The sequence below is a fragment of the Megalobrama amblycephala genome, linkage group LG17 (genome assembly GCF_018812025.1).
Source record: "Megalobrama amblycephala isolate DHTTF-2021 linkage group LG17, ASM1881202v1, whole genome shotgun sequence".
Taxonomy (NCBI): Eukaryota; Metazoa; Chordata; class Actinopteri; order Cypriniformes; family Xenocyprididae; genus Megalobrama; species Megalobrama amblycephala.
This window is the reverse complement of record NC_063060.1, coordinates 29710443-29736040: the sequence shown is the minus strand read 5'-3', so window position 1 is coordinate 29736040 and position 25598 is coordinate 29710443. Positions and strand designations below refer to the sequence as shown.

General features: G+C 37.0%; 2 protein-coding genes across 4 annotated transcripts; one reads left to right on the top strand and one right to left on the bottom strand.

Annotated features, from left to right (window-relative positions):
- The first annotated feature begins 205 nt into the window (after positions 1-205).
- Positions 206-12749, top strand: septin2 (septin 2). Of its 3 annotated transcripts, none has more exons than XM_048163145.1 (12): positions 206-247; positions 432-546; positions 3343-3429; positions 3609-3732; positions 6387-6521; positions 6629-6746; positions 6829-6930; positions 7788-7933; positions 9059-9142; positions 11109-11169; positions 11262-11353; positions 11704-12749. In XM_048163145.1, exons 1-11 carry the CDS (start codon positions 224-226, stop codon positions 11325-11327), a joined length of 1062 nt encoding a protein of 353 aa, XP_048019102.1. In that variant the 5' UTR covers positions 206-223; the 3' UTR covers positions 11328-11353; positions 11704-12749. The 3 variants fall into 3 exon arrangements, with proteins under 3 accessions (XP_048019102.1, XP_048019101.1, XP_048019103.1); XM_048163144.1 differs by having other exon boundaries at positions 9059-9181; XM_048163146.1 differs by lacking the exons at positions 11109-11169; positions 11262-11353; positions 11704-12749 and adding an exon at positions 9526-9829 and having other exon boundaries at positions 9059-9181.
- Positions 12750-14291: 1542 nt separating this feature from the next.
- Positions 14292-23250, bottom strand: stk25b (serine/threonine kinase 25b). Its single transcript, XM_048163958.1, has 11 exons — positions 22844-23250; positions 22297-22527; positions 21079-21135; positions 20852-20960; positions 20574-20731; positions 20101-20286; positions 18679-18824; positions 18396-18504; positions 16750-16821; positions 16443-16579; positions 14292-14572 (listed from the first exon to the last, which is right to left on the bottom strand). Exons 1-11 carry the CDS (start codon positions 22871-22873, stop codon positions 14533-14535), a joined length of 1275 nt encoding a protein of 424 aa, XP_048019915.1. The 5' UTR covers positions 22874-23250; the 3' UTR covers positions 14292-14532.
- Between the last annotated feature and the right edge of the window lie 2348 nt (positions 23251-25598).

Sequence of the window (25598 nt, the reverse complement as noted above, 5' to 3'; positions counted from 1 at the left end):
TCAGACAGGAACTGACTTCCTGTTCCTGTAGAGCTGTAAAACCTTTCACGACTTTGTCGACAGCTTTCTTGCGAGTGTAAGTTCAACTCGTTCTGCGACATAAAAATGGTCCATTTTTTTTTACACTTAAATTTGTTCTCTGATGTAATGTGGTTACATCCATTTTGTAAATAAGCCTGGTTTCAAAAAAATATTATTTTTGCAGGTTTGGTTCGAGCTCAAAATGTCTCAAGCTGAAAAACTCAAGGTAAGGAAATGAGAGCTGACGGGTGGATGTTGCACTGGGTTTCATATGTTTTTTTATGTGGAGATTGATGTGCAAAGAAACGGGAGATTAGAATTTAATTTCATTTGAGAGAATTTTAGAGAGCTTTGTAGTACAACTTTTTAAATAAGTGTGTTCATAGATTGTTCCGTTCTCTTGTGATCAGCAGGGACAGTTTACAAACCCAGAGACTCCTGGATATGTGGGGTTCGCCAATTTGCCAAACCAGGTGCACCGGAAATCAGTGAAAAAGGGCTTTGAGTTCACTCTCATGGTGGTGGGTAAGTAGCGTTGATGTGATATGTGATGTTTTGAATGTGCCTGATGAACTTGGAAACATGGGAGAAACACCAATTAGATTTTTGAACAACTTTTTTGTTTCATAATAATAATAATAAAAAAAAATGTGTGTATATATATATATATATATATATATATATATATATATATATATATATATATATATATATATATATATATATATATATATATACACATATACACACACACACACACACACACACACACACACACACACACACACATATATATTAAAAAAGTTTTTCATTTTATGAAAAGCCATCTACATAATACCTCTAAGCTAAATATTACAAATTATTTTTTGTCAATCATAATACAGTGGCTCTCAGTCCCTAACCGAGCGTGAAAGGTGTACGAATGTTTTTGCAAACAAACCGTGATTCACCCGTAACTTTAGTACTAAAGTTTATTTTAAATTTACAAAATGTAGGAAAAACTTTAACCACTTATCTGCAAAAATCACATTCTCAAATAAATTGTCACATCATGAATGAAATATCTGTCACTTACGGAAGAGGATTAGGGCCAAGCAATAATAAAAAAATAAAACCATCTCGAGATTAAAGTTGTTAAATTTCGAGAAAAAAGTCGAGATAAAATGTTGAGAATAAAGTCATTAAATTACGAGAAAAAAGTTGTTAAATTACGAGAACAAATTTGTTAAATTATGAGAAAAATGTCATTAAATTTCGAGAAAAAAGTCGAGATAAAATGTTGAGAATAAAGTCATTAAATTAATGAATTTATTCTTGTAATTTAACGAATTTGTTCTCCCAATTTAACGACTTTTTTCTCATAATTTAATGAGTTTATTCTTGTAATTTAATGACTATTCTCAACATTTTATCTCGACTTTTTTCTCGTAATTTAACGACTTTTCTCTCGTAATTTAATGACTTTATTCTCAACATTTTATCTCGACTTTTTTCTTGAAATTTAACTAATTTTTTCTCGTAATTTAACGAGTTTATACTCAACATTTTATTTCGACTTTTTTCTCGAAATTTTACGATTTTTTTTCTCGAAATTTAACAACTTGAATCTCGAGATGGTTTTATTTTTTTATTATTGCTTGGCCCTAATCCTCTTCCGTAGTCACTTCTATGGTTTCATCATGACTTTATTTAGAATCAGGTTAACAAATTAACTCGTGAATTAGATGGAATGTTTTCCTTATGTTCTCCTATGTTTAAAAATATGAATAATCTCTATAATAATTAGTCTTTGGCTTTTGCTCATGCTGTTTGTATTTTGAAGACTATGTAGGCAATACAGCATTTTCTTCTTCATGTGATTAATGTCCTGACCACAAGAAACCATGTTCTGTTTGTATTTTTTTTTTTGGGTGGCGGTGTTTTCTTGGCAATAAAAATGTAAAACCATGCAATCAGAATTATCATAAATATAAGCTTCCTAGTTTGGCTGGCCATAAACTTTAAACATTGCGGAGAAGAATTGCTGCTGTGACTGGTATGCTGTTTTATTTTTTTCACAACCGCTACATTGCCTTGTCTTTTCGTTAAAGTAGTGCATATTAGAGGTCGACCGATTGATCGGCTGTCCGAATAATTGGGCTGATTTTTAGCTTTTTTTATTTTTTATTAATCAGCATCGGCCGAATGTGCTGCAAATTAGGCCGATTAATAGGCAGGCACATCTGCGAGCAACTAGTGGTGTTGTGAAACACGTGACGCTGCCTCTTGCAGCAAGCAGATTGCCATTCCACCGACATAAAGGCCTGGGTACACTTCATTTTCAGCGTTCCACTGCATCACACACAGAGTTAAGCATGCAAGCCTTTCAAAGTATACTTCTTTGACCGTGAACATGGAAAAACTCATTCGCCATGTGGGCACTATCTAGTGGATTGCTGTTTTCAAGTGCTTAAGTCACACTAAATCCTTGAGGTTGAGCCTTGACATATGGAAAATATCCTGTATTTGAACGAAATTCAAGAATCATCAGCAAGCTGACTATAGAGATAACACAGTGAATGTTTATATGGTTTTCAACGAATGGGACATCATCACTAAATATCATTTTGGCTTTAATAAGATTTCCCCAATAAATAGGCAAGAATAACCCTGGTGCCCTCCTTGATTCCTGTTCTTTCCGACAACAAAGCACTTGAACGTGACAACCTCGAAATCACGACTTCAGAAGTGGAAAGTAGGAAATTTCCGATTGAATTATTATAATATGTAAGGAAATGTCATGTTCTAGAAACATCAGTGAGAGCAGCTTCGATGTCTGGAGGGAAAATGTTATATTTTATAACTTAGTATTTCGTTATTGTAGTGAAAGTGACTGTGGGAACAAAAGTGTTTGGCAGCAGCACAGCACTGATAAATCCTAGTTGTTGTTTTTTTAAGGCGACTGGACTCTCCCCTCAGCCCTGTGAGTGTGTATGTGTACAGCTGTTGACACACAAATGAGATCTGCTGTGGGGGGAGGGTGGCCGGGAGCTGCCCGCTCAGCAGAGCCCATTGTACAGTCATCCCATCGTCTTAAAATAAATCACAGAGGAATGCAGAACCTCGGCCGCGAGCCCTTTCACTGCTGCACAGCTTCAGCAAATGATGGAAGACAGCCTTATTGAGACGCAGAAACAAAAACACTGACTAGAGGAACAGATGATTGCATAAAACGCTGAAGTCCATAGTGTTTGCTTTGACGTTATGCCGTTTTGGGAAATACAATGTTTTTGTAGTTGATATGATTTAATGCTTCTTCATTAATACTTCTGCTGTTTTCAGGTGAGTCGGGTTTGGGGAAGTCCACGCTTATCAACAGCTTGTTCCTCACTGATCTCTACCCAGAGAGGGTCATTCCTGGTGCTGCAGGTGAGAGTTTCAACACTGATGAAATTACATCAGATGTTTTAAAATGTTGTTCAGGTTTTTAAACATTATAATGGGGAAGGGTAAAAGTAGTGGCCTGATATTTATGAGGCAGAAGTTTGGACCTTAGCCTTGTTTTTTGAGTCTTCTCTGATGTATGTGCATGTGCTTTTGTTATACAGAGAAAATTGAGCGCACTGTGCAGATCGAGGCTTCAACGGTGGAGATCGAGGAGCGCGGAGTGAAGCTGCGTCTCACTGTGGTCGACACGCCTGGATACGGTGATGCCATCAACAGCCAGGACTGGTGAGGATTGCTTTGATGTTCATTAAAAATACTCAAATATGCTCAGCTTACACACAGTCATCATACATATTGTGTATGTTATTGGCTTGATTGGCTTTGGCTTGATTGACAATTTGCCAATCTTTATTTAAAGGGACATTTTACCCAAAAATAAATTTTCTCACATCTGTGAGTCTATGTAATACACGAAATGTCGACGTTTAAAATATTGGTAATTTTCTTACACACACCTAGTGTTTTGCTTTAGAAGGCAGTGATATATTCACTGGGGCCGTAATGATTATTCAAGATGGCTGTACATGCTTTTTTGGAGTCCACTCACTTGCATTTATATGTAAGCTACATTCAAAATTTTGGGGTCGGTAAGACTTTTTGTTAAAGTCCCTGTAAAGTCAATTCTGAGAATTCTTTCTAAACACTTTATAAATGTTACAAATGTATTGCTGAAACACATTACAAAGTCTGTGAATTGTGTAATGCTTAATTGTGAAGTTAGAGGGTTAAACAGTTTTTCACCAAGTCTCTGCTCAGGATTTTTTGGGTGGAGCTAAAACGGGGGTCTGATGACGCACTTGGACCCCCGAGCATAGCCCCTCCCCTAACACTATATAACTGTCGATGACGCACCGAGCGTGGCACCTCCTCTAACTCTACAGCGGTTCACTCGCTCAATCTCGAGTGTCATTACAGTTATACAGCCCTTTGCACATTTAGCTAGTAATGCCTTCGTCACGCAAATGCATATTACATGGTTGTTTTAATATACAATATGCTTGGTCTCCTTATTTAAATTTCCTAAAACGATGATATGAAGGATTCTAAAGTGATCGTTCTACACCGGATAATTTTACAAACTTTCATCAGACAGCTGGGATTCACAGATAATCCGCTGTTTTTGGTGAATGTGACTGAACAGACCTCGGCCCCCCTCCCGCCTCGGCCTTCCTACCGTCCCACCGATAACCGATGATATATGGGGCCGGACAGAGTCTCTCCCGCCCCGGCCTTCATCCTCCCGTCTCGCGGCGCCGTCATTTGTCGACTCGACAACAGTCGGCAGTTCGTGCCCACCAATGAGTGTAAGTTGCTGAGTTTGCTTATGAAGGTAGTCCACAGTAACTCTACTAAAATTTGCAACCCTCTAAAAATGATTCTTTTTATATGCATCAGTATGTTTGATTGACTCATTAGACAAGTAAGTTGAGACGGTAGCTCTCGCGAGTGGGTGTGGTTTCAGCGCCGACAGCGGACACGCCCCCAGCGTTTGAGAGCAGAGAGCGCTGCCTATTTTTTCGAGATTTTGATAATTTATTTAATTTACTTGCAGATTTTTTTTAATCATTTAAATTTGGCTGGGTGGTTAATAACACATTTTTCTGCGGTGTGACAAACTCAGAACACATACTTTAAAATGACTTTACAGGGACTTTAAGTCTTTTATGCTCACCAAAGCTGCATTTATTTGATCAAAACAGTAAAATGGTAATATTGCAAAATAGTATTAACTTAAAATAACTGTGTTCTAGTTTAATATATATTTAAAATATTATTTATTCCTGTGATGCAAAGCTGAATTTTCAGCATTATTACTCTGGTCTTCAGTCACATGATCCTTCAGAAATCATTCTAATATGCTGATTTGATACTCAAGAAACATTTTCTTTTTTATTATTGTCAATGTTAAATGGTTGTGCTGCTTAATATTTTTGTGGAAACTTGATACAGGTTTAAAAGTTCAAAAGCGTTTATTTGAAATGGAAAGCTTTTGGATCATTATAAATGTCTTTACTCTCACTTTTGATTAATTTAATGCATCCTTGCTGAATAAAAGTAATAATTTCTTTAAAATCATCTTAATGGCACAAATCTTTTGAACAGTAGTGTATTCACAGAGATGGATTGTTAGATTTGTTTTATTGAAATCCTCTTTTGTGTTCAACTGAATAAAATTCTAAACATCTGGAATGGTGTAAGGGTGAGTAGATTAGAGGTTTGAAACAGACACTTGATAGTGTAATTGGAGACGGTCTGTGGTAGGAGACATGAAGACTAGAGAGTGCATTGGAGGAATGGAGGAAGAGGTGTTTTTTTTTTTTTTTGAGCTCTGGGAATGCTGTTCTGCTAGTGGAAGTGGTGAGACAGGAAACATGTGTGACCTCTTCCTGACTGCTCCCTGACCCACTTGAGCGCAAAAACAGCAAAGAGAGGATATTCGAGTGCTCATGTCTGAAAAAGGAAATGTATGCCCTCACATAACTCTTATTCAAGTGAAACTTGACATTTTAATGCCCTGGTTTTGTACCAGTCGATGAAATATATCACTAGATTGTGTATTAAAATCGCTTTAGCCTTTTTACTTGAAGGCCTTTTTCATGTTTTGTTGTTTTTACATGGAGTGCAACAGTGCCTAAAACACCAGCATTGGGAAAGAACTATAATCCCATGAAGCATTGGAATGACATATTTTAAAAACTATGGATAAGTTAAAAACGAGTGGTTGAAGATCCCTGATCATTCATACAGTTTGTTCTGCACATTTTTAAGCTTCTTATGTGGATGGAGCTGTTAAAATCTGTATTTGACAATCTTTCTGTTGCTTATACATCACTGTCTCTGTAAGTGTTTAAAGATATGCTCTGTCTTTTCCTGGACAGTTTTAACACCATTATCTCATACATCGATGACCAGTTTGAGCGGTACTTGCATGACGAGAGCGGTCTCAACCGCAGGCACATTGTGGACAACCGTGTGCACTGCTGCTTCTACTTCATTTCCCCTCTGGGTCACGGGTGAGATCTTATACTTAAACTCACACTTATGACAGTGAAAGGTGTCAAAAAATGTCTTGAGTGTCACACTTGTCTGGATTTTCTTGTCTCATGCTCTAATTTTGTAGACTGAAGCCTCTAGATGTCCAATTCATGAAGGCCATTCACAACAAAGTGAATGTTGTTCCTGTGATTGCTAAAGCAGATACACTGACGCTGAGGGAGAGGGAGAGACTCAAGCGCAGAGTAAGCATTCAGATTTCTTTCCAAACATGGATTGAACGCAAGTCTGGCTTGTTGGCTATATGCATGTCTTTACCTGCTCTAGATTCTGGATGAAATCGATGAACACGGCATTAAGATCTATCACCTCCCCGATGCTGAGTCCGATGAGGATGAAGATTTCAAAGAGCAGACCAGGATTCTCAAGGTATGTGGGCCTTATTTTTCTCAATTAATTTAAAAAGACTGGAACAAAATGATGAGAAATTGACAATTTTTTTAAAGCGTCTAAGTTTCTGTGGAACTTGTTTTTTTTTTTTACTGATTTGAAACTTCAAAAAACAGAAAAGCACCATGAATATACACTACCATTCAAAAGTTTGGGATCAAGATTTTTTTTTTTTTAATAGAAAGTAATACTTTTATTCAACAAGTGTTCATTAAATTGATCAAAAATGATTGTAAAGACATTTATAATGTTACAAAAGATTTCTATTTCAAAACATAAATGCTGTTCTTCTAAACAAAAAAAAGTATCACGGTTTACACAAAAAAAGTAAGCAGCACAAATGATTCCAACATTGATAATAAGAAATGTTTCTTGGGCATCAAAAGATTCATATTCGAATAATTTCTTGTGATACTGAAGACTGAAGTAATGATGCTGAAAATTCAGCTTTTCCATCACTGGAGTAAATTGTTTAAATAGAAAAAAATTGTTTCAAATGGAAAACGGTTATTTTAAATTGTAATAATATTTCACATTATTACTGTTTATATTGTAGTATTGTAATAAATGCAGCCTTGGTGAGACTTTTTTTGTACTGACCCCAAACATTTGATTTGCATATAATAAAAGTGAACCATATCATTTGTTTATTATATTCCAAGTCTTATTGTAGCTTTATGTGAGTAATATACTGAATGTTGTGGAAGAATTTCTAGAAGAACACAAGTCAAACAAATTTTTTTTTATGCTCGTCTCCTGAAGAGTAGGAAACAAAACTAAGCATCCAAGCTAAGCTGCATTCTGTTATAGGTTTCCTTTTGGTCTTTCTGTTGTAGGCCAGCATACCGTTTGCCGTGGTGGGATCCAACCAGCAGATTGAGGCTAAAGGGAAGAAAGTGAGAGGACGTTTGTATCCATGGGGTGTGGTGGAGGTGGAAAACCCAGAACACAATGACTTCCTTAAACTTCGCACTATGCTGATGTGAGTAACTTTGTTATCTGCTGTTCAATGTTCTAAAATTCTTGATTTTACACAAATGAAAATGAGGTTATGAGAAAGTTAAATTAAATCTGTTCATCATAAAAAGTGATTGAGTCTCTCCAGAAAATTTGGACTAAACCACTCAATTCATATGGATTAGTTTTACGATCTCTATATAACTTTTTTAAGGGATAGTTCACCCAAAAATGAAAATTTGATGTTTATCTGCTTACCCCCAGCGCATCCAAGATGTAGGTGACTTTGTTTCTTCAGTAGAACACAAATGATGATTTTTAACTCCAACCGTTGCCATCTGTCAGTCAAATAATGCGAGTGAATGGGAACTTGGATCAATAAGAGTTGAAAAACCTTGCATAGACAAATCCAAATTAAACCCTGTGGCTCGTGACGACACATTGATGTCCTAAGACATGAAACGATCGGTTTGTGCGAGAAACCGAACAGTATTTATATCATTTTTTACCTCTAAAACACCACTATGTCCAACTGCGTTCAGCACTCGCTTAGTGAGGTCTGATCGCGCTCTGACAGCGGAAGTAATGTCTCGCGCTCATTGAAGTATAAGTGCCAGACATCACTGCCGTTGTCAGACCTCACTAAGCGAGGGCTGGACGCAGTTCAGTGGCGTCACGAGCCGCAGGGTTTAATTTGGATTTGTCTATGCAAGTTTTTTCGACTCTTATTGTTTGAGTTCCCATTGACTCGCATTATAAGACTGACAGGCGGCGACGGTTGCAGTTAAAAATCATCATTTGTGTTCTACTGAAGAAACAAAGTCGCCTACATCTTGGATGTGCTGGGGGTAAGCGGATAAAGATCAAATTTTCATTTTTGGGTGAACTATCCCTTTAATGTGTCAATGTGTTAGTTGTGTAGCTGTCTGTGGAGGGACAGAAAGCTCATAGATTTCATCTAAGAGAGTCTTACTGGTTTGGAACGACATTAAGGGGTGAATAATTAATGAAAGACTTTTTTGGGGGGGAACTATCCCTTTAAATAGACTGTACTTCTGTCCCTCTCAGCCTCATTTTCATTCTAAGATAATGTACTATATCATCAGTCACTGTCATTATTGTCTAATGATGGTAATTGCCATCTGTGCAGCACTCACATGCAGGACCTGCAGGAAGTCACTCAGGACCTTCACTATGAGAACTTCCGCTCGGAGCGCCTCAAACGGGGCGGCAGGTTGTCCTCCCATGGTTACATTCTACCTCTGTCGCCTGCGTACGTACTGCTTTGCCTGTCTTTCTCCACCTCCTCCCTCAGCCTCTATGAAACAGCAGAGCTTTGTGAGTGTGGTCACAGATTATTTGAATATCCCAGAACTGGCAGGACTAAGCAGATGTATTGAAATAGCACAACTTTACATACTCACTTCTCAATTTTGCTAAAGACACATATAAACAGTCATTTGATAGCAGAAATAGAAGGAGAAGAGCAGCATTGCTTTGCCTCATTAAGTGTGATTTTAGCTGAATCAGTCGATAAACTGTCTTCCATACACTCTAGAGAGACGAAAGCTTGAGTTTTAATGTGTGCTGTGTTGACTCTGTCTCATGGATCTGCAGCGAGCTGTGGGATCTGTGTTCATCAGAGGATAGGAGGGGGAGGTACTGCTGGGAGCTCAGTCACAGCTCCACCTGTCCTTCAGCCTGATGCTAGCACTGTTTCTGCTCACTAGCTCTTACTGCACACAGACTCTATTTCACTCTCGCTCACACAAATACTCTTACAAAGTAACTTCCTGCTCAGCTTATTACACGCTTGCACTGTTAACTTGGGTTTGTCTTTTTCTTGTCTTGCCTAAACTCTGCATCGCAAACTGGTGGTTTACTAATACAGTTTTTGTTCAATCACAACAATTTAGCACATGTAAATCTACAGTGTTTTTTTTTTTTTTTTTTTTTTTTTTTAAGGGCTGTCAATTAGATTTTTTTTTTTTTTTAACAAGAAAATAAACAGTTTATGCCCCCTATTTTCCTATCATCGGAGCACTTAAATCTTAAATGCCAGACATTTTCTTTCTTTCTTTCTTTCTTTCTTTAAAATAATAAAATTAGATTTATAAAAATTATATATATATATATATATATATATATATATATATATATATATATATATATATATATATATATATATATATATATATATATATATATATATATATAATTTTTTTTTAATTCTGATTTGAATTGCAAAATTAGCAAAAATTATCATTTCATACATTTTCATATCATCGGCTTAAATGCCAAGCATAATTCTGTGAAAATTGTTTGTTTATAGTGATAAAGTGATAGTTATTTTTGTTAAAATGGTTTAATATATCTGCTATCCTATTATTCCCTGTCATCAGTGCAGTTAAATCTTAAACGCACATATATATTTGATAGTGCTAATATATTTTTAATTATTTTATATGCCTGCTACAATTATTTAATACCTTTTATTTAATGTATTATCTACATTTATTGTCTCATCAAATATTGATATGCAGTTAATTCTGAATAAATTAGTTAAAAGGTGAAAATTGTGAAAATTATCCCATGATTTACTCTCCATCCTAGGTGTATATGACTATCTTCTTTCAGATGAACACAATCAGAGTTATATTAAAAAATATCCTTGCTCTTCCAAGCTTTATAATGGTAGTGAATGGCACTTCTGATTTTGAAGTCCAAAAAAGTGCATCCATCCATCATAAAAGTAATCCAGAGTGTTAATAAAGGCCTTCTGAAGCGAAGCGGTGGATTTTTGTAAGAAAAATATCCATATTTAAAACTTTATAAACTAAAATAACTAGCTTCCGGCAGACGGCCTAGTCCTACGCAGATTAAGTTACGGTAGAAGAGTAACCCGACGCATGGCATATTTAAGCAAAAATGCAGAGGATAGAGCAAAACAAAACACCGGTCACAAAGAAGATAGTCATATACACCTAGGATGGCTTGAGGGTGAGTAAATCATGGGATAATTTTCATTTTTGGGTGAACTATCCCCTTTAAGCTGCATGGCATTTATTTCAATTATAAGTTTTCAACATTTGACAGCCCTAGTAATTTTGTTTTGCCAACAACAATGTCATAAATGATCATTTATTAAACTTAAGTACTGCTGTGCGTCTCTCTCTTTACACCTGCTGTGTGTCATGCAGGAAGGGTCCGGAGCCAGAGGAAATGGACAAGGATATAATCTTGCAGGAGAAGGAGGCTGAGGTACGGTCTCTCAAAGCAAACACTAGCTGAACGCTAATAACAAGACTGCTTGAGTGTGAAGGTCAATGTGTGATTGCGTTTGTGTCTCTCAGCTGAGGCGGATGCAGGAGATGATCGCTAAGATGCAGGCGCAGATGCAGAAGCAGGGAGATGAATGAGATGGCCCACACCTCTGAGAAACATGGTAAGAGCACATTACAAACACGGACGTTAAAGCAAGCAAGTCGTGCCTCTCGGATTTTGCTGTTGCAGATGTAAGTTGAGGTCTTTCAAAAAAGCAACAAAAAATCCCAGTTCAACATAACCAAATCTGTGGTCACGGTACTGTAAGCAGTTCTGTGATCTGAGCAGTTGATGTTATATTTGATATTGCTGCCTTTTAGTCTCTTTTACTTTGTAAAAATGTATGTATGTTGCATATCTTGAAATATAATTTAATATTGAGTCACTTGTGTTTCAGAGAAAATTGGCACTTTTTTTTTTTTTGGTATTAAATATGCAATTGGAGCTTGTTCTTGTTTGTGTTTCTTATAGACGCTGACTTGTCATTCGAGCTTGACCCAGTCAGATGTGGAATGAGAAGAGGAAGTGTTGATAAATGTGGACTGATCCTCAGCTCATCTTGCTTGCCATTTTCTTAGTTTCTTTCAATCTTGTAGGGTTTTTTCCCAGTTTTTTTAAACAGTATTAAGTTTTTATTATTATTATTATTCAAATACTGTTGCTAATATTCATTCATTTTTCCCTGTTCCAGTAACCAAAAATGAAGAACAATGGTCAGTAATTAAACAAAGTGTTTTTTTCTGTTACAAGAGCCAAATTCTACTGTAGAGCAGCTTTAGTATTAGTGTAGCTCCAGAACACTCTGTCCCGTCTAGCTAAACAAACACTGTGAAAATACAAGCAGCTGTTGAATTTGTCACAGTAGCAGTTGTTGCACCATGTTTTTGGAGAAATCATTTTATACTATTTGCAAGTATTGCCAGAGAGATTGCTGTTCAGGAGGGTTTTTTTTAGATACTTTCCTCTTCCCTGCATGAAGTCTTGAAATATATTTGGTGTTCAGTTGAATGGTCCCCTAACGGATGCAAAACATTATACTGTGACCTATGATTCATTTCCTATGCCGTCTAATGAAGGAGAATAGGCATTTCTCTGATGTTAATGCTCATTTTGCTTATTTTTATTTGTACCCGAGTGGATACTATCAGACATTGTTTTGGTATGAGTGCAATGTAAAATTTCCTTAGTGGAGTGACACATTGAAATATGCTGTTTGTGACCTTGATGCATGTTAAGATTTTACCTTTTGGGATCGATGCTTAAAACTTTTATTTTATCATATTCCTGTGGTTAAAGCAAATTTCCATATAAATAATTTCTGAAACAAATGTTACAATGAAATAATATCTGAAATGAGGGTTTATATCTGTTACACAAAAGCAAACTTTTAAACCTTTACTTTCCATATTTGGTCATGAAAACCAGTTGTCCACATTCCAGTTTTAAAGTTTCACTTGAAAACTTTCTATTAAACCATTATTGTCTATCATCTTGTAATAAAATTTTGTATTAAAACATTTTTTGTGGTTTTCTTTTTTGCTGTTCAGATATCAAGTTGCTGGTGATTATAGCAGGAAGGTTTTTTTGGACTTGCTGACTAATTACAAATCAGTAACTCTCGATGGCCACTAGAGGTCGTGAAACATGATAAAGAAATCATCTCACCGATAAAGACCTTAAGGGTTAGTTCACCCAAAAATGAAAATAATGTCATTTACTCACCCGCATGTCGTTCTACACCCGCAAGACCTTCGTTCATCTTTGGAACACAAATTAAGATATTGATGAAATCCGTTGGCTCAGTGAGGCCTCTATTGAGAGCAAAGCCATTCAAACTGTCCATAAAGGTACTAAAAACATTTGAAACAGTTCATGTGAGTTCAGTGGTTCTATCTTAATATTATAAAGCGACAAGAATACATTTTGTGCGCCAAAAAAAAAAAAAAAAAAGACTTTTCAACAATATCTATATGGGCTAATTTCAAAACACTGCTTCAGAGCTTTACGAATCGAATCAGTGAATCGGAGCGCCAAAGTCACGTGATTTCAGCAGTTTAGCCGTTTGATAGGAGATCCGAATCATTAATTCAAAACAAAAGATTCATGAAGCTCAGAAGCTTCATGAAGCAGTGTTTTGAAATCAGCCCATGTAGATATTGTTGAAAAGTCATTATTTTTTTTATTTTTTTTGGCGCACAAAATGTATTCTTGTTGCTTTATAATATTAAGATAGAACCACGGAAGTCACATGAACTGTTTCAAATATGTTTTTAGTACCTTTATGGACCTTGAGAGTTTGAATGGCTTTGCTCTCAATGTAGGCCTCACCGAGCCATCGGATTTCATCAACGATATCTTAATTAACTTTCTTACGGGTGTAGAACGACATGAGGGTGAGTTATTAATGACATTATTTTCATTTTTGGGTGAATTAACCTTTTAATATATTTCGAGGTATTTGGAAGTAATATTGTCCACATCAAATAAGCTTACATAATATTGAAAGTGTAGGTGTGAGAGGCCTGACCTACTAACAGTACGTGGATTAACGGGCTCGAGCTCAGATGAGGACAGTGTCTGAGGTGATGTCGTGTTAGATACAGCAGGTTGAGACTTAAATGTGGAAAAAACAATAACTGTCCATGAGCAGCCAAGCTCTAGAACCACTGGAATATAATTTGAGTGAATATAAAAACAAAGCACATCTGAGCATTTCTTAAAAACAAAGAATATATGAGCCTAATTCAAATAAATCTTTGAGCATATGTTTATGTTCAACTGTCTGATAACATTATTACTATTAAATATCATGTCCTGTTATTTTTGTTATGCAAGCTTTTTGCACAATGGTAACTAATAATACATAGTTTTGGTTATAAATAAATATAAGACCATAGACTCCCCTACATGCGTTTATAAATATAACTATGCCCCTGGTCACCTGAGGACCTTACTTTATGACGCACATTTTCTTCATTTTAACTTCATTAAATATTTGAAGAGGTCTAGACAAATGTGTAATTACCACAATTCACACCAATAACCACACAAACACAATGTTTCCATAAACACTTTATAATAGGATTTTGATCTAACAGGTAAACACAGTTCGCTCCATGACATGGCTTTTTCTCTTAAATACTTTCCATTCTATAAAGAAAACTGTAAAAATATTTAATCATAACTAATTAAAAGTTCTCTGGGAGTAAGAGAGGGTGGAGGATGGGCAGTTGTATTGTGGTCCTGATGGGGCTCTGATGATTTTGATCAGAAGGAGGGAGGAGCAGCAGAGGCGGGGCTTCACCGTGATGATGGCGTGGTGTTGCCATTCAGAGCAAACCTGATACAAAAGAAGAGTGTTTTTTTTTTACACCAGAATGTGACATTTATACTTATAAGGGCTTTTCACATTTGAAATAATTAATCCTGGGGAATCCAGGGTTATCTTGCTTCATGTTTCACATTGCTTATAATTTAACATTTGATCCTGTGTCCTGCATGCGATATGTTTACATAAAGGCTCCAGCATTGTGCATCCTCATTTTATACATTGCTGACTGTACTATCAAGTTTATTAATATATATCCTGGCTCTTCCAAGCTTGATAATGGTAGTGAAGGGGGCGTGAGATTTTGAAGCCCAAAAAAGTGCATCCTTTCATATAATAAAGGCCTTCTGAATTGAAGCGATGAGTTTTTGTGAGAAAAAAATATCCATATTTAAAACTTAATAAATTATTATAACTAGCTTCCGGTCTCTTGCGGTTTAAACAAATAGGGCTGAACAGCAAACTGAAGCTCCTCTTCTCTTATATCGAAATCCTCTGACATTTCTCTTTAAAAATGATTGTTTTAGACGTCTAATTCGTTTTGTTATGCTCTATCCTCTGCGCTTCAGTGTTCGTCATTGCGTCAAGTCAGGAGTTACTCTTCCGCTGTAAACTGATGTGTATGGCCATCTGCTGGAAGCTAGTCATTATAATTTATAAAGTTTTAAATATGGACATTTTTCTTACAAAAACCCATCGCTTTGCTTCAGAAGGCCTTTATTAACCCCCAGAGCTGTATGGATTAATTTTATGATGAATGGATGCACTTTTTTGGGCTTCAAAATCTCACACCCCCTTCACTACTATTATAAAGCTTGGAAGAGTCAGGATATTTTTTAATATAAATCCGATTGTGCTCATCTGAAAGAATACACCAACATCCCTTTAAGTCATATACACCTAGGATGGCTTGAGAGTGAGTAAATCATTGGATAATTTTTAACATTTTTGGGTGAACTATCCCTTTAAGCATCTAATCGTAACATTCTAACACTGCATCGTTTCACACTGTACAAGTTTGGCTTCCTGTCACATAATGACGTCGAGAACATTGAGAATCTGTGAAAAGTCAATCTGCTCGATTGAGATCACGCATATATAGGTTGCTGCATCCAGGATAAGCACAAGCAAGTATGATTTTGATGAACAATAAAACACACGCGTCTTTCCTCTCTGTTGTAAACTCACTGTGGGTTTGCTCCTGCATATATGTCATTATGTGTCAGGAAGCTCATGCTTCAGACTGGAGTGAATACAGTCAAGACCATTTGCTGAGGCTGTGGTAATGTTTTAAATAATGTTCAGTTTCTGGCACAGACCGATCGTTTCATTTCATAAGAAAGTACTGTCAGGAGCCGAGTATTAATTTTGTTTTGCCTGTATGCGTTTTTGTTTTAACCTTCAAAGTGACGGTAGCCATTGACTTGTATTATACGAATCACCAAGGACCACAGTTTCAGTTAAAAATCTTCTTTACTGTTGAAGAAAAAAAGTCACCTAAATCTTGGATTGCCTGAGGGTAAAGCCGGGGACACACCTAACGATTAGCTGAAACATTCTAAGACTGAACTGAACACACATACCAATTGTTTCCTTCGACTGGAGCCGATTTATATACTCACACATGGAATTTGAACACCGACTGTAATCGCAGACTGAACGCAACTGGCACTGACTGGACGCGTTTGAGCACGATCAGTCAAAAGTATCAATTTACATTCATAATCGGCCTTACAATCGTTAAGTGTGTGCGTGGCTTAAGTAAATTAACAGCAAATTTTCATTTTTGGGTGAACTATCCCTTTAAGTGCAGTGTGAAGAGCCCTATACAGTGGCATATATTCTATACCACTGTGCTGTTTCTTCGTACAGATCTGCTCACCTGCACACTCTCTCCATCATATGTGTGACCAGTAGGTCAGAGATGCCAGGGCAGGACTCTTCTGCCAGGTTGAAGGCATTCTCCAGCTCCTCTATGGCACCCATTCCTCCTCCACATGCCCTTCTCTTCTCCTTCAGCTGGAGAACAGATTGACTTGCATTTAACTCTATAACACATAGAGCTTATCACTGTTTATTACACTTTACTGCTGTCTTATCTGCCGCTACCGTGATAAAAAGCATAAAGCTTACAGTGGGAACTCCAGTCAGGATGTATAAGTGGTGAGATGGAGATTGTGCGCGTTTACCTCTCTGAAGATGGGAGAGACCAGCGCTGACAAACATTGTGACTTGGGCTGCCTCTTTACCGTCTCAGCTGCCTTTAAAACAAATTCAAAACGCAAAACATTACCTTTCATGTAGCGATGTCAAACAAGGTCAATGCTAAAACAAAAATGGTGTAACACAGACTATTATAATTTTTGTTAATATTTTGAATTTATTTTAAGTTTCATAGTTGAATGACAAATTTAAACAGAAAATGTCTTATAAATACTTTGAATTCAGACACTGCTCATTTCATTAACGGTTTTTGCCTACTATATAATAGGAAGTTGGCATATTCTGGTGCAGGGATTTTATCTGTATGTACACTGGACCTTGCAGTGTAAATGCAGTCTAATAGACCTGCTACCATCTGTTAAGCCATTAATATTAATCAAATAGTATATTATTAAATATTAAATAGTAAAAGAGAACAGTGTATCTGCAGAGTTTTTAAAATCAAATTTTAGACTTTAAGACCTGTACAAATAAAATTAATACTGAATGTCCAGAAAGAACAAACCCATAAAATCTCAAAATAAATGCATTTCGGATGCTTTCACGTCATTAAACATGCAGCACATCCCACTGCAAAACAGGGTAACTAAATACTAAGGACATATTTTATTCAATGTATACATATTTATTGAAATGATAGTGTTTAAACAAAAAGGCAATAAAAATGATGTGTCGATACTAGTAAAATCTATATGTTGAATGTGTTAAATAATGTTCTTAATCTTTCCTTCCTGTGACAGGAAGCCACAAGAGTTTACAGATACAGTTTACATTTACATTTGCAGTTTAAATGCCAGATACAGTTTACTGTGTAACCAAAATACCAATAATTTCCAGGAAAAAAAGCATAATGTGGGACTTAATATAATCAAGTCCAAAATACAATGGGACTTATTTTGAAAGGCCTGCTCTACATCTTCCAGTTGCTCATTCAGATATGAGGGAAATAAAAATATGCACTCTTACAGCCATTTTCAACATATTGCCATATAAACACCATAATGTAAAGATCATCATAATTCATCAACATAAGCAATTGATTGGCATAAATGCAAGGTATTCATTGACTGCAAACTGCTCTGAAACCTTGAGCATGTAAAAATGTGCAACAGTGCCACAATTATGTAATTAAATCATATCCTTTTTAAGTATAATAAATCACATTAGGCCATGTATCGTGATTCCAGTTTTCCTGTCATCAAATGTAAGACCTCATAATATGATGATTAAGATTTTTGTAATACCATATGTAGACTTTTTGTGACCTTAAATTTGACCAAACTGAATTTAAGTCTTTTCAAAAACCTGCAGGAACCCTGGAGAAAAACTCACTACTCTTCATTTCTTTGTCTTTATTTCTGACTGATTATTTGAATCATTTTGTGAAACTTTTGAAGCAACGTTGCTTCTTTGAAAAATGAAACATTTCATTGTTTTTGTTTTCATAACTTTTTAACCACATCAAAATTGGTATCATGAATAGTGAAATTCCACTACTAAAATTTTATTTTGAACTTTTTTTTTATTTTTTTATAAATAATCTGTAATGACAGGACACAACCCTAACTGTCATTTTGTTTCTAAAACAACTATGAAATGTTGGAATCCTCACCTCTGAGTCTGTGTTTGTGTAGCCCTTCTGGAGCTTGTTCATGGAGCTGGGTCGGACTGTGGGGAACGTCCACATGGGACACTGGTCTCTATCATCACTATCGCCATCCCTGTTTGAGTACAAGGAGAAACAGAGGATATAACTCATGAGGATAAATTCACCAGAGATCTAATTAAAAGGACATAGCTCAAGTAATAGGAAATGAATAATACATCATGATGAATTAGAGGGCTGTTATTGATTGTAGAGTATGTACATTATAATGGATAGATGGACGACGTACATGTCAGAATCATCGGAGCTAGACTCGTCTCCATGGCCTTCAGACTTCCAGCGGCGGTATCGGTCAATCAGCTCAGTCAGATAAGAGGTTTTCTTGGTGTAGCGTGTGATGAATTTGTGCTTCAGTAACTCCTTGGCGGTGGGCCGCTGCACATAACCAGAATAGTAATGTCTTGCTCAGGATGCTCGATTTTTTACTGCCTCATGTCAAAAATCTTGAGATGTCAGAATACAATTAGTGTTTGCTATATTACGGCTACATTACCATTACCAATTATGATTTTAAGTGCATATTTATTTGATAAAACATTGTGAAAAAATATTGAAAAAAGAAAGAACCTATTCTATTTCATTCATTTTTAAAATGTAATTTATTCCTGTGATGCAAAACTGAATTTTCAGCATCATTAATCTAGTCTTCAGTGTCACATGATTCTTCAGAAACATTTCTTATTATTATTATCAGTGTTGAAAACAGTTTTTTGCTGCTTAATATTTTGTGGAAACAGTGATAGACTACCATTCAAAGGTTTGGGGTAACTGAGATTTTTTTTTAATTAATACCCTTCAAAAAATAAGACATTTATAATTCCCCATACTCGGAATTTGTCCTCTGTATTTAACCCATCCAAGTTAGTGCACACGCATTAGGAGCAGTGAGTAGTGAACACACACACACACACACAGGTTTGCTTTTGTGAATTGCGGGGACTTTTTATATGCGTAATGGTTTTTATACTGTACAAACCGTATTTTCTATCGCCCAACACCACCAACCACCTAAACCTACCCCTCACAGGAAACTGTGCACATTTTTCCTTTCTCAAAAAAAACCCCCATAAACCTCATTCTGTATGATTTATAAGCCTTTCGAAAAATGGGGACATGGGGTAATGTCCTCATAAGTCACCCTCTCCTTGTAATACCTATGTCATACCCGTGTCATTATACAAATTTGAGTTCTTATATGTCCCAAAAATGCGCACACACACACACACGCACACACTGCAAACCGTGCACACATACCCCCAGAGCAGTGGGCAAACATTTTGCAGTGGCACCCGGGGAGCAATTGGGGGTTAGGTGTCTTGCTCATAGAAACCTCAATCATTTCCTGCCGGTATTGAGAATTGAACCCGTAACCTTCAGGTTACCAGTCGGTCTCTCTAACCATTATGTAATGATACTGAAAATTCAGCTTTGCCATCATAGGAATAAATTAAATTTGAAAATACATTTAAGTAGACAACAGCTCTTTTAAATTGTAGTGAAATTTCACAATATTACCAGTTTACTGTATTTTTTCCATCAATTAAATGCGGCCTTGGTGAGCAAAAGACTTCTTTAAAAAACATCTTAACTAGTCCAAACTTTTGACCAGTAGCGTACAATTGGATTGTTCTGAGAAATGCTGAATACTCACAAAGCGAGGGTCTTTATTGAGGCACGCCTCTACAAACTCCTTGAAGGGTTTGCTGTAGGAGCCCTCCAGCGTCGGGGGAGTGTTCTTGGGAATGAGAAACAGCACTCGCATCGGATGCAGGTCAGAGTTTGGGGGTTCCCCCTTCGCTAGTTCAATAGCTGTAATTCCCAAGGACCAAATATCCGCCTGCAGCCAAAAAAAGCAAACCAAACAGTCTTTGTTGATCTCAACTGGTTATTATACAAATATGTATATGATTAGCTGCTACTACGCTAAAATGTAAACTCTGTTAGTGACTGGTTTCCATGCCTACCACTTAAAAAAAAGAAAGCTGAATGCTTGGGAACAGTTTTACCACTCCAGCCTTTCTGCCAGAGTGCTGAACGTTTGTTTTCACAGCTCTGCAGACACATTTGCATATTAATATTCAAATCTTCCTTTGCACACGGAGAAAAGTATCTGGATCTCCGCACCTTAAAATCATACGCAGACTGTTTGATGACCTCTGGAGCCATCCAGAAAGGAGTTCCCACAAAAGTGTTTCTCTTGATCTGGGTGTCTGTGAGCTGTCCCGCCACCCCAAAGTCTGCCAGCTTCACATCCCCCTGCTCAGACAGCAGCACGTTGGCAGCTGCCACAAGACACGACATGAATCATCAGCACAGAGATCAGATTTCACACAAAGCAAATGATTAAATATGAAGCCATTCCTAGCTGGCCTGATTGAGTAGGCAGACGTGCGTTATCACACCTTTGATATCACGGTGAATCTTCCTTTCCGAATGCAAGTATTCCAAACCCTTCAGAATCTCCCTCAGTATAGTGGCGATGTACGTCTCCTCTAGCGGTCCTGGTTTCAACTGACATGTGTGAAGGAAAGAAGAACACAAATTAAAAAAAGCTGAAGGCTCTTATGATCACATGAATGCACGCATGAAAACATTTACATAACTGAAGAGCCACTGTTGTTCTACTTACAAGATCTAAAGCAGAACCACCTCCTAAATACTCCATGATGATCCACAGCTTAGTTCCCTATAGACAAGGGCAAAAATAACACAAACACCATTTCTTCAAGTGTCACATGACATTTGTTGAATTTAGTGTTCATATTTCAACATGACTCCAGTAGGTATCTTATCATGTGACTTAAAATAAAGGTTCTTTATTGTCATTGATGGTTCCATGAAGAAACTTTAACACCCATGGAACCTTTATCATTGCACAACAGTGGAAAATCTCTTCAGAGTAAGAAAAAAATGGTCCTTTAACCTTTAACTGATGAGTAAAATGTTTTTGGGGAGCCCGAAATTGTTGTTCTATGGCATTGCTGTGAAAACATTTTAAGAGTGAAGGTGCAGACTTTAGTTCCTGGAAGAATTTGTCAGAAATCATGACAGATCTGGATTTTGCATGTATGCCAACATAAAGGAGAGAAAAAAAAAGTAATTCCAATTGAAACAGGATATGTAATAAGAGAAAATATAGGGCAGGACTGATATTATCCATAAGAAATTGATTGGACAATGAATATTACTAACTAAATGAGAGTTTGTGTAGGGCTCAATGTTTGGCACAGCCCAAAAGCCCCTGCTTGCAGATGCAGTTATTACACCATTGAGCAGCAAGGAGCATCTTTTTCCTTTTGACAGCCATTCAAATTAGTTGGATTTTGACAATTTTTCCAAGCAACATTAAATCCTAAATATTTCAGAATATTATAGTAGATGTTTTGTGCGTGTTTGTGTGATGCAAACAGCAAATTTCAGCAAAATTCTGTTAAGGTGACTGGCTAAAAACAACCGGGCAGATGAGTATCCATGAGTAAATATGGCAGATTTAAAAATTGCCCACATTAGCTAAACACTAAACACTAGCTATTGAGATGAATGGGAAAACAGCTCACTCCAGGTTGTAGAAACCTAGCTATTTGGCCATTGGTTAATATTATCCAATATCTCGCACGACTTAAGTGGTGACAGCGAAGGAGGAAAGTTACTTCAGAAGAAGAAAGGTATTACATTTTGATAAAAGGTAACATTTTTCTTTGGAATAATGCATTGATAAATCATTTCAACATGCAGTAAGAAAGTGATTTCATGTTGACTTTAAAAGATGCTATAATGACGTTAAAAAAAAACTCTTACTATTGTTTGTCTGTACACGCCTGAGATCCCAAACAATGGGAGAGTGTACCTTCAGATATGAGCCATAGTATTTGGTGACATAGGGGCTGTCACACTGGCTGAGCACCGTGATCTCCTGCTGAATGTCCTCGATCTCATCTTCCGCCTCCTCCAGGTCGATGATCTTGATGGCCACTACCTCTTTAGTGCGATTGTTGATGCCCTTGTAGACCTCACCAAAAGACCCCTTCCCAATACGCTCCTGCTTTGTGAAATACTCCTCCGGGTCAAGCCGGGAATTCTGTGCGAAAGAGACAGTACAGTTATTATGTGAGATACAATGAAAAAGGTGTAGAAGAGTATCAGTGAGCATTTACTATTGGCAACATATAAACTATTTACATATATACAATTTAAATTGGCTGAAACAGATATGACATGAAATGTAACAAAAAAATTAAAAAGACACAATATAACGTAAAGACAGCCCTCAATTACTCTAAACAGAGAGATGTCAAGACATGACAGGCTCACTAAACATCACTGTGATTTTCCTGATTATGAGATTAATACCCCTTCATGCAGGATGAAGAGACTCGGCTGGGCTGCGGATTTACCTGGTTCTGCATGTCGCGGAGGTGCGCCATCCTAACGGCAGGTCGGTGTGGATGAGAGCAGATGTAGCCCTTTCTGCCAAAGGAGGGGTGCTGTAAAACTCTTTAAGGTTTTGCTGTTCCTCCTCCGAACCCTTGCTTAGCTAGCTAGCTTTTACATACAAAAACACCTCTGCATGTCCTGTTCGTCTGCCGTGTTTTCGGCCTCCAATCCCCTGATGGCGGACCCCGCAGCCTGGCGAGAATGACAGTTAGGTGTCGTGTGACTCCATGTATGAAAGTATCTGCGTACGAAAAAATCGCTTTCCGCTTGTAATTGTTTTGTATTGATCAACGCACGTTCGGGCGGCTCTTCATTTATTGCTTGCGGGAGAACAAAATAATAGGAGACACAGCGCGTGCGCAGCTTCTGAGTCAAGGAACGGGGAATTGTGGGAGTTGTAGTTATATTAGCAGCAGGGACAGAATTTAACATATACATGAAAACGTAATAAAAATTACAAACACAAAACTTTCTCCCAGTAAAAACAATAGAGCATTTATGTACAACAAGCTGCAAAAATTATTTAGAATCAAATTTAGTTACACCTATTGGGTGAGGAGAAATGGCCCACCCAATCACGATTTGGTAATAAGGAGAAAGAAGGATAGATGCTAAAAATGAGGGAAAATTGGTCAAACCATGTGCTGTTCCTGGCTGCATGCTGCTCTGCATATCCTTCAGAAGGATCCCAGCAAAAAAGTCGGCATGAAATGGAAGTTATGATTATTCTTTCCTTCCTTGTTGTGATGTATATCTGACTGAAACAGCTTTTCGGACAAGAAAAATGTATGGTGGGACTTGATTTTGTCATTTAGAATTGATTGAATGGTTGTGGTTTGCTACTGGTCAGATCTCATGAGAGTGACAGGTTGTCCCGCCCTCACACCAGTAAACGTCATCAGAGAAGTTGATGCAAGAGGGAGAGGAAGTTATTTTGATTAAAGATTACAATTAAGGACACACAATTTTTTTTAAATGATGTTCACAGATAATTTGTTTATTATAAATACTGCAATATTCCATAAAAACAAAAATTGTCCATTTTGACTTTAAAGTCGGCATGAAATGGAAGTTGTGATAGTCTTTTCTTCCCTATTGTGATGTAAATCTGAGGGAAATGGCTTCTCAAACAAGAAAAAATAGAGGGCGGTACAGTACTTGATTTTGTCCATCGGGAATTGATTGGATCGTTGGATGGTTGTGATTTGCTGTGATCTCATGTGAGTGACAGTTTGTCCCGCCCTCGCGTAAACATGGGAAAAAAAACAATGATGTGCAGGGATTAATCATTTATAATACTGCAATATATATTAAAAAAATAAATACTGTCAATTTTGGTTTCATGGTGACTTTAAAGTCCCCCTGATATCAAAATTTAAGTTTTTTAGCTTTTATGAATATGTTAGTCTTAAGGTTATGAATAAGCTGGTGTGTTCCAAAACGGATTTTCATGACATCACATCACACTTCAGCTTCTTCTGTCCAATCAAATGCTCTCTAAAATCCTCCTCCTACTAGTTTCTTCATGGTGAATGGCACATAGTGCACCATATAGAGAATAGGGAAGGATTCAGACAGTGCAAATATGCTTTCCTCTGACGCGAATGAAGTCCGATTTCGCGTTAGTGTCACATGAACCGCTGCAGTGTGAGCACAGTCTGCTCTGGTCCAGAGACACGAGAGCACAGAGAGGATCATATCCATAAGTCTGCTCAGACCACGAAAGGTATCAGACCCATTAGAATTCTGCACAGAATGCTGTATATAAGCGATATAAAGGATATGAGGAGAAACGGTTAGAGATTAAAGGGAAACAGAGGTTTTACAGAGACTATCGGTTCTGGCCGTGCTGTGATATAAACAAAATGCTATTGGCTATTTTTAAAAAATGGGCGGGGCTGTTCGATATATCGCCCTGTCTTCCTGTTTCAGTTGAAATACATCAACACATTGAATAATGCTGCACATTCCAAGACTCTTCAGTGGGCCTTTAACTGCTATATAAAGGCCTATTACAACTTAAATCTACAATAAATAGATTTATAAGGCTTAAAGGGATAGTTCACCCAAAAATGAAAATTCTGCCATAAATTTCTGCCAAAAAACTGTATAAATTTCTTTGTTCTGCTGAACACAAAGGAAGATATTTGGAATAATTTTTGTAACCAGGCATGTCTTGCCCCCATTGACTACCATAGCATTTATTTTTCCTGCTATGGTAGTAAATGGGGGGCGAGATCTACTTGGTTACAAACATTCTTCCAAATATCTTCCTTTGTGTACAGCAGAACAAAGAAATTCATACAGGTTTGGAGAAACTTGAGGGTGAGTAATTGATGACAGAATTTTCATTTTTGGGTGAACTATCCCTTTAACAGCATAATGCGATTGCATAAAAATGTAATGCTTGACAAAATACAGTATACAAACAGGCTACCGTGTACAGTACTTGGTGCATGAGTAGGATAAACCAAATAAAATGAATTACAGTTTGCGTTAATTTAATATCAAAGGTATATGGGTCAAAACAGTTTTGCTACCCCCTGTACTTTTTTTTTTGTCAGATAGATTACATTATTTTAGTTAGGCTATAGTATGGCATGCAGTGAGTGAATAAGCCTACTATGAAGAAAGCATGACGGATGCAATGAATGAAAGTGGCTTCCCTGTAAACTTGACTTGCAAATGAACTCTCATACCTTTTACACTGTTTTC